This window comes from Lactuca sativa, chromosome 5 (assembly GCF_002870075.4).
Source record: "Lactuca sativa cultivar Salinas chromosome 5, Lsat_Salinas_v11, whole genome shotgun sequence".
In the NCBI taxonomy this organism is placed as follows: domain Eukaryota; kingdom Viridiplantae; phylum Streptophyta; class Magnoliopsida; order Asterales; family Asteraceae; genus Lactuca; species Lactuca sativa.
Window position 1 is genome coordinate 345,797,826 of NC_056627.2, and position 10,144 is coordinate 345,807,969.

The following is a 10,144-nucleotide window of genomic DNA, read 5'->3' on the forward strand; positions in this document are numbered from 1 at the left end:
ATAAATACATATTAATATGATTTATATTGTATAAAACTATAAATACATATAAATATATCTATAAACACATATTTATACTTTTAATGTGTACACCAACGATTATAAAAGTACAAAAACATTTATTATGTGTTTATAAAGATATAAAAATGTTTTATTATGTTATTATACATTCATAAAAATGTATTTATATAATAATAATAATAATAACTATTAAAAATTCAAGTTTAAATAATAAATAACGAACTTTTAACTAAGTATAAGAATAAACATGTTTTACACAATGATAGATCCGATTGGCCGTGAGAGTGGGAGGGCATTTATACGAGCTTCATCCCATACCTGATCAGTGCTCGACAAAACAAGCTAATGGAAAATATAAACCCAAATATAAACCAATTTTTAGAAGATTGACAAAAATTTCAAAAGTTATGAATTTTTATGTCAAAAACCTTATTTTTTTTTTTCTATAATTGTAATAATATCACTCTTATAAACCAATTTGATTTTAAAAAAAAGTTGAAGTTTTGAGTTTTTGATGACTATTTTGTTGGAGGAACAAAACGTCCATTTTGGTGATTTTAGCAAGGACCTTTTTTTATCCATTCCTGCCCAAACAAACGCGTGAGATAAACTATATAATAAATATATCATACTTTCGGAGATTCTCTTAAACCCCTCAAATCTTCCTCTCGAACCCTCTTAATATAATTAAGTATTTTACGATGTTGAATCTGCCAAATCACCAAATCCGACAATGTAGCCACCGGTGTCTTCCCACAACAATTCTCGCTTCTTCTTCTGCAATCAAGTCCATCATCTCTTAATCTTAATTTTATAATAAATTCGAATGCCGTGAAGTATAATTCTGTAAATATCACTCTCCAACCTCAAAAACCTCATCAATGGCTGCCAACATCACAACGCAAATGATTTTGGAGCAATCAAGGAAACGCCAGAGACTCAGCCATGCTCCGAAGCTTCTACCTACCGAACAAGTCGAAGTAATGTTTGCCTTATTTTAACCTGTTTGTTTTTTCTTTTTTTGCATGGAAATGTTGGAGGGTTTTGTGGTTTTTTTGTTGCCTACATTGTGTTGTTCTTTGCTTGTTTCTTGTTTGATCCTTTAATGCTCATTTATGATGTTAAATTGGGGGTTTCTAAGTGGAAATTGTACTTCGTTTGGTTATTAGGGTAAAAATAACTTTCCAAATATCGGCTTCACGATGACAAATTTGGGAATTTTCTGTTTGATTCATTTATGAACTTGCAGTTTTAGCTTATTGTGGTAGTTGATTCCTTTTTTCCCCTAAATATCGGCTTCATGCAGTGTAATTTGTTAGGGTAAATGAGTACTTACTTGGATCAAACTGCTCTATCTTCATTTCTTCATCTTGTTCGCTAATGAAAATCATCATAGGTCCGGAGTATTGAAGAAGGACTCCGAGGTTCATGGCATCGAGGCATTGTGATAGAATGTAGAACACAGATTCGTGTGGTGAAATACCATAATCTCTTATATGAAAATACTTCAGAGAATCTTATTGAGTCCATCCAAGTTTCATTTGCAGTTGATGGCAACATTCCAACCAACTGGAGACAATCTGATTTCCCTAATTATCGTGGCAAGATAAGGCCTCTACCCCCTCACATCATCTGTGACAAAATATATCTCCATTATGGACAATGTGTGGATGTATTTCATGAAGATGCATGGTGGGAAGGTGTTGTATTTGATCATAATGATGGTTTTGATGAAAGATTAGTTTTCTTTCCTGATATTGGTGATGAGTTAAGGGTTCCATTGAAGAATCTAAGGGTCACTCAAGATTGGGATGCAGCTACTGATGAATGGAATCTTCGAGGGGATTGGATTTTTCTTGAAGTTATTGAGGAACTAAAATTGGAATGGCCACTTGTTGTTTCTGTGAAACAGATTTGGTATGAAGTGAGAATGACAAAGTGTTTTTCAAAAGAAATGAAGGAGTGGACATGTCCAGTGAAAGAAAGCTGGAAAGAAACTGTTAAAGAGGTAATGGCAGATAACTTTAAGTTAACAATGGCAGACTTCTTGCATACGTTTTCAGAAGATATGGATATCAACAAACGGTTTCTTGATTCAGTGGTAAATCTTGAACCTTCCTTTTCCAAATCTGTTGAGGAATTTCATGATCATGACACAGTTTTGGCTATTAAATCTGATCATGAGACTCTTAATTCCCCTTCTGAAGAACCCTATTCTAAATGGACCAAAACCGATATATTTCCTCAAGCAGAGTGTTTCCCAGATGCAATTTTTGAATACTACAAATGCTTCAAATCTGGTAAAAAGCCTCCAGTTTCTACAACACTGAAAGTTAGGCAACATCTTTCCTATTTGGGATGGACAATTGAGTGCAAGATTTATAAAATTGGCTCAAAAGGGAATGCTACTTTTCGATATCGTTACACTGACCCAAATGGGAAACAATATTATTCACTTAATGTACTATGCACAGAGCTAAAAAACATTTCTTCAAATTCATTCAATGTCAAGAATCTTGAATCTTTAACATCATCAGCATCCACCAAAGAAGAACCACAAATACAAGATTTACACGTTGTTGAATCTGAATACTGTCCACAGGCTGTAGTTGACTATTACTCATTGATATCAGCACCAAACTTTGACTTACAAAAGATGAGAGATGATAAGTTTAAAAAACTTCAAATTAGTGCAAGAAAGCATCTTTTTGCTGTTGGGTGGTCGAATTTTCATCTAGAACATGATTCTGGTAGGAAGGTAATTGTTTACAGTTCACCGAATGGAAGAAAGTTCTACAGTCTTCATGAAGCCTGCAGTCATTATATCAAGGAATCCTTTTGCTTTGACTTTAACAAGACTTTCAAGAACGAAAATGGTGTTTTGCATACTGAATCCCCAATAAAAAAAGCCGAATCTTTGATGACTCCTACTACTACTCATGTGTTAAGATCAAGCAAAAGGGCACGAAAAGATGTTTCTTCATTGTTTCAAACCCCAAGAACTGTTTTATCTTGGTTGATTGATAATAATGTTGTTTTGCCTCGAGCAAAAGTGAAATATATTTGTAAGAAAAATGGTTTTACAATGAAGGAAGGTCGAATAACTCGTGAGGGGATTAAATGTAGTTGTTGTCAATCTACTTTTAGCCTCTTGAAGTTTCAATCTCATGGTGGAAGCTCTTATGGGAGAGCTTCTGCTAACATATTTCTTGAAGATGGAAGATCATTACTCGATTGTCAATTGCAAATTAAACTTGATCAAAGTTCAAAGTCAAATCTAAAAGGAAACCAACATGAAATGGTGAATGACAATGATTTTATATGTTCTGTTTGTCAATATGGAGGTGAGTTAGTGTTATGTGATCAATGCCCTTCTTCATTTCACAAATCTTGCGTGGGATTAAAGGTAAAAAATAAAAATATCTTGGTGTTTTATACTTTTATATTTCTTCATTGTTTAAACTTTATAATTTTATATTGATGAATAGTTTTTGATTTTGTTAGGAGGTTCCTGATGGTGAATGGTTTTGTCCATCTTGCTGTTGTAGAATATGTAATCAGAACAGATTTAGTGAACAAAATACAAATAGTGAAATGATAAATTGTGAACAATGTGACAAACGATGTATGTAGTCTTCATTCTTCAATCCAATCTCTTTTTTTTTTTTTTTGTTTGTTTTTGTTATAATAAAGCATGAAACTTATTGATTGTTAAACTTATGTAGATCATGTAGGGTGCTTAAAAAGAAAGGTGGGTGTGGGGAGTTATCTTGAAGCAAATTGGTTTTGTAGTTCAAGATGTGAAGAGGTATGTATACATTCAAGTTTGTAATATCTTTTTAGAGATTTTAATCATTTTATGATTGATAATATGATAAAGTTTTGGGAATTGCAGATATTTACGGGTCTTGAAAGGCTTTTAGGGAAGTCGATTCCAGTTGGGAGGGATAAGGATAAGTTAACATGGACCTTAAGAAAAAATAAGACATCTGAATGCTCTTCTACTTCTAATGATGATATTGATGCCTTAAATATGGAGGAAATAATAGAGAATTATAGCAAGTTGAATGTTGCTATTAGTGTCATGCATGAATGCTTTGAGCCAGTTAAAGAAGCTCGCACTGGGAGAGATGTAGTTGAAGATGTTATCTTTTGTAGATGGTGAGTTAATTTTTCCTAGAATAAGTAATTTACATTTTTGGTCCTTGAGTATAGCTAGTTTTTTCAAATTTGGTCCTAAGTAGTTTTCTCTTGTAATTTTTCTCATTCTTTGAGATTTTAGCTCATGTTCCATGTAAAAAGACTATCTTTTTTGGACCAAAAATGAAAAAATCAGCTATATTTAAGATTCTAGGGACAAAAAAGTCATTTTATTTGGAACAATGATCAAACACGTTACAAGAGCCTCAAATAAAGACCAAAATTGAAAGAGAAAACTTTTTGGGACCAAAATTGCAAAAATCAGTTATACCCAAGGACCAAAAATGTAATAACTCTTTTCCTTATTCTCTCTCTCTCTCTCTCTCTCTCTCTCTCTCTCTCTCTCTCTCTCTTTTTTGGTATTAAGGTCAGAGCTACGTCGGTTGAACTTTAAGGGTTTTTACACGGTTTTTTTGGAGAAAGGTGATGAGCTAATTTCAACTGCTACATTAAGGTGTGATTCAACATTTCTAATTTATTAAATCTCCTAATTTTGTGTCCTTATTTATATTCATCTTGAAAGATTGAAACTTTTTTTTTTTTTTTTTTTTTTTTTTTATAAAAAGGGTTTATGGAGAAAAAGTAGCGGAAATCCCACTTGTTGGAACACGATTCCAATACCGTAGACGTGGAATGTGTCATATTCTCATGCACCAACTTGAAAAGGTAAATAAATATTAGTGGGGGCTACTGTGTATCTGATTTACACCTGATCTGATATGATATGACACTCATGGGGTCCACAAGATTCCTTTATTTGTCATTTAGTGATATGGATATTATAGAATCCAACTTTTTTTTTATTTTTTTGCAGATTCTTACAGAGTTAGGAGTGAAGAGACTAGTTTTGCCAGCTGTCTCAAGCGTCCTACTCACTTGGACAAGATCCTTTGGCTTCTCAGTGATGACCGAATCCGAAAAATTCAAACTTTTAGGCTTCACTTTTCTTGATTTCCAAGGCACTACAACATGCCACAAAATCTTGGTCAAACCTTCTTCCTCAAGGTATGTCTTTTGTTTGACCATTAAAACATGATTCATGGGGGTTGCTCGAAGAATAACTTTTTTTTGCAGATACTGACTATGTTGTTTTTTAGGAACAATGGTCACGTAGAAGCTCAAAGTGCAACAAATTTACAACCAAATTGTTACAAAAGGATAAAATTTAGGTGTCTTTCCAAAAGTAACTTCATTGAAATATGTAAGTAGAGGTTATGATGATCTTTAACCTTGTTTTTTGTATAAAAAAATGGTGATAGATGAAAAGAATGCATGTTTTAATACAATCACATTCGAATGTTCAATCATTGGGTTATATGCTTTCTTTCATTTTCTTGATGTTGAGATTTATTTTATGAGATGACACAAAGTTTAATTAGTCCAACACGTCTTTGCTGGCTGCTGCTTTTATTAAAGATTTGAAATTTATAAACTTAAAAGATTAATACAACTTCATAAATACAAAAAAACAAGACTTTCGAGATCAAGCTAACTATAGGATTAAGATGGAGGGTAAAATGGGAATTGTGCTTTGGGTTTAGAAGCAAAACATCTGAATCAAGATACACTGGCACACCTTACCTTTAATATCCCCATGTTAAGAAGTGTCCCACTAAACACCCTTTTGTTATTTCATGTTTTTCGTTTATTAAAAAGGGCTTAAGTTTGTTTTAACGTTTTATATATATATGTCTTGTTGGCAACTCTAAATGTTGGATAATTTTTATAAAAACTGAAATGGGACCATGGAATACAAGTGGTCACAATAGGACATGAAGAAAAAATAAAAATAAAAAATAGTGTTTATTGCACAAGGAAAGAATAGAACATGTTTGCTTACAACTTGCAAGTTTCCCCCTTTGGTAAAAGTTTGCTATCTATTTGCCTTTTGTTGATACGTAAGAAAGAAGTTATTTCAATTTGTTTCTAATTATCTAAATTATGATTTCTCTTGAAATGACAAGTTTACCCTTATCTAGGGTTAAATCCTTGACACCATCCTACAATTATTTAACTTTATGAACAATTGTGTGATCTATCTTGTAAAAGTGATGAAAGAAGAAAACAAGTTTAACGTATTTGGACATAGTACACCGAGACTCACTCTCAATCATTGCTTTATGTAACAAACAAAATTTTTAATGTTTTTAATGCTTTTCATGATGTGATAAATGTGGTTGAAGTAATTGATGTTGTTAGTGTTATTTTGTTATGAGATTAATTACCGAATTTAGGGATTTGAGTGATATTTAATTTTTTATTTTTTTTCTTATTTGACTTGTTGAAAAGGAGAGTGTAGACTTATCAGACTTGGAGGCGCCTACCAAGCAACTTTGAAGAAAGTGGTAGGGTCCCATGCACTAACCAACTTGTATTGTAGGTCACATAGTCGTTAACCAAATATAAATTGCCCTTTACTCCTATCTCTCTCTATCTCTCATCTTTTAATTTTCCACAAAATAATTGGACCCTATCTTCCCCAATTGTTTCTTCTTGTCCACAAATGTTTCTATTATTGTTTAATTTAAGGTGTAAAGCATCTCTAGTTTTTGTATTTGTGGTTGTATTCAATGAGGTATTCCAAAAGATCAACCTCAAGTGCAAACTTTGTGTTTATCTTAAACATCTTTCGTATGAGTTATTTGAAAAGCCTAATGAACATTTGCGTATTTAACTTTTAAGGATATTGTAAAATGTCAAAATTCCAAACACAAAGTCAAATTTCAAAAAGGTTTTCAAATCAATAAATTATTTATCAAGTTTTAAAGTTTGGGGAATAATTTTTTTTTTTCCAAAAGTAATCATCTCCATTATCACAAATACTTATGGATGATAATTGAACAATTTCAATTAAAAAATACTTATGTTTTTATTCTCAAACTCCAAGTCAATCTCAAGGTCCAATCTTATAATCAATAACACAAAGCACACTATACGATTTTAATCTACGTTCGATTCAAACTAGTTATATGTGAACCATTACACTATACAATTTTAATCTACGTTCAATTCACACTATACAAAGCACACTACACAATGACAAGCAAATTCCTAGTGTTGATGAGGCAATCACTCAAAATAAATGTTCCAAATTAGATACTGATAAGTGTCATTCAAAGTCTTAATCTATCCTAAGTGAATGTACAAATTCATGATCAAAATCATTTCTAAAATCTCAAAAAAATTCACATATGTACATGGACTATCACATAACATAGATATATAGATATCACATAAAAATAGAAATCAAACCCATGGTTTAGTAAGATATGGACATATATTATTGGGTAATAATTCACATCAACTAGTTGCAACTAATTACATTATAATTGTCCAAACTAAATTCTTAATCTTTAACATCTCATTTTAATCATTACATAACATCCTTATGAAGTTATGATCAGATGAAGGCACTAGGGGCGGAACTATAAATTTACATTAAGGGGACTTACATGACTTCATAATAATAGGATACGTTAATAATTTATTGGTTGTTAACTTTAGATTTAAGCGCAATATTAAAGATTGATTTTGTTTTAGGGTGTGTTCGATAAAACTAACTGCTAACGGGTAGCGGGTAGCGTTTGATCTTGGAGCGTTTTGCTTAGGTTAAAAGCTAAACGTTCCTGTCGCCGAACGAGACTTTTTCTTTTTTACTAGCGTTTTCTTAAAAACTAGTTTATAACCCGTGAAACCACGGTTATAAATTTAATATAATTACAGTGGGAAAATTTAAAATTTGAAATTTAAATAAAAGAATCAATTATTAGTTTAATGTAATTAGAATGAAAAAATTTAAAATTTGAAATTTGAAATGAATAATTAATAGGTTGACAAGTGGCATGATAATGAATATATATCATTAATGAGGTATTCTAATTGTATGACACTTGTCAATAGGAGATTAAACTTATTCTTTTATTAGAATAGGAAGACTAGAAGCCAGAAGCTCCAAAAACACTGCGTGTCGAATACGCCCTTAATATGAATCAAAGCAAATTTTAAGTGCAATATGAAAGATAAATTTTGTTTTAGTGTGGATAAAATCATGCGGATAAGGGATATATCCCTTTTAAACAACACACAATATATATATATATATATATATATATATATATATATATATATATATATATATATATATATATATATATATATATATATATATATATATATATATATATATAAAAGTTCAATAGAGAATCATTATTAATCAAAAAACCAAGGAACCAATCCAAAGCGTCGAAATTTAAAGCGATCAAAAGCAAAATGAAGGGTTGTAGACTTTTACAATGGACGTGTATGCACCGGATTATAACAAAATCCACTTCTTTTTTTTCGTTTAAATTTTTTTTAGGCCATGTTTTTTATCGAAAAAAAAACCGCGTATACCGTTGTTCACGATTTTTCGTCCTCTTTCCAAAGAGATCGATGATGATATATATAAAAAAAAAACGAACTTTTTTTTTCGAAAAAAACTCACTTCATTTTCTTTGTTAAAAAGTTAAGTTCTATTTTTTTATAGAAAAAAATTAATAAATATATCCAAATTCATGATCTTTTGTACTTTTTAAACATAGATTCATATTCATGTTTAAAAAAAATTGATATTTCAGTTCAGATTCACATTGTGAATCTGTTCAGATTAATATTGTGAACCTGTTCAGATTCACATTATGAACATTCTCAGATTCACAGTATGCATAATAGTAAGTTAGATTCACAGTGTGAATCTGAATTGATCGGAGCTTTTTCAAATTGTGAGTGTTAAAAATTGAAATATTTACAGTTTAGATTCACGGTGTGAATCTACACTGATCGAGGTTTTTTTTTTTGTGAACCTTCTTAGATTCACAGTGTACATAATAGTAAGTCAGATTTACAATGTGAATCTGAACTATTCGAGTTTTTTCACATTCTGATTGTTAAAAATTGAAATATTTACAGTTTAGTGAATCTACACTGTTCGAGTTTTTTTTATAATCGGTGTTGATGGTTATTAATAGAGTACAAAAAATTAATATTTTTTGTATAATTATTTTTTTTTGATAAAAATAAGCTTAAATATTGAGAAAACTAACAAAATGAAGTGAGTTTTTTTTTCGAAAAAAAAACTATTTTTAATATATCAACATGAATCTCTATGGAAACAGGACGAAAAATCGAGAACAACGGTATATTCTGTTTTTTTTTATAAGAAATGTGGCCTAAAAAATTTAAACGAAAAAAAGATGTGAGTTTTTTTGGTAAGGAAGTGGATTTTTGGTATAATCTGGTATGTGTGCCTGCAATGTAAAAATATACATCTATTTCCTTGGTCATTGATCATTATGATTTCTGACGCTCACGATTGGTTATCTATTGAACCTCACCATATATATATATATATATAGAGAGAGAGAGAGAGAGGTGAGTTCAATTGAGAAAATAAAAAAGGTTGAGAATGGGGGAATCATTCTCAGCCACTCATTTATATAAGCATAAAAAGACACGGTGGCAAACTTGTAAATATGTTAATAACCTTCAATGTCAAATACGTAACTATAGAGATTTCGATAACACTTCGTTCATCCTCAAAATTTCTCCTCCAATCTTCAACAATCATCCAAATTTCTTCAACTAAACCATCGTCAATGTCATCCAGTGTTAATCAATCATCAATATTCGTAGATGGGAGGTTCGTCGTTCAAGACAAAATTTGCAATCCAAATTCATCAATTTCATCGATTTGTTAAAGTTTGGAACTGGAATTTCCCAGATTCGCAAACGAAATCAGTTGGAATCGGAATTTCTTCGTTGTTCATGAAATTGGAATCGGAGTTCTTGACTCGCAGTCACGGTCGACATTGAAGGACTCATAATCGATACACACAAGTTCCCAATCTGATTTTCGGAAATCAAAATCAAAATGAGAAATCGATCA

The 10,144-nt window shown here is 31.1% G+C and overlaps 1 protein-coding gene across 1 annotated transcript; it reads left to right on the plus strand.

Moving 5' to 3' along the window:
• Nucleotides 1-514: 514 nt before the first annotated feature.
• On the plus strand, nt 515-5,528 carry LOC111912599 (uncharacterized). Its single transcript, XM_023908351.3, has 9 exons — nt 515-1,001; nt 1,418-3,427; nt 3,526-3,646; nt 3,747-3,829; nt 3,917-4,182; nt 4,589-4,675; nt 4,788-4,887; nt 5,036-5,226; nt 5,319-5,528. The coding sequence occupies exons 1-9, from the start codon at nt 903-905 to the stop codon at nt 5,428-5,430; spliced, it is 3,069 nt and encodes a 1,022-aa protein (XP_023764119.2). The 5' UTR covers nt 515-902; the 3' UTR covers nt 5,431-5,528.
• The last annotated feature ends 4,616 nt before the right edge of the window (nt 5,529-10,144 follow it).

Coding starts and splice junctions, on each gene's coding strand:
- LOC111912599 (XM_023908351.3), top strand. CDS start 903: ATGGCTGCCAACATCACAACGCAAATGATTTTGGAGCAATCAAGGAAA. Junction 3,830..3,916: donor GTAGTTCAAGATGTGAAGAG/GTATGTATACAT, acceptor TGGGAATTGCAG/ATATTTACGGGTCTTGAAAG. Junction 5,227..5,318: donor GTCAAACCTTCTTCCTCAAG/GTATGTCTTTTG, acceptor GTTGTTTTTTAG/GAACAATGGTCACGTAGAAG.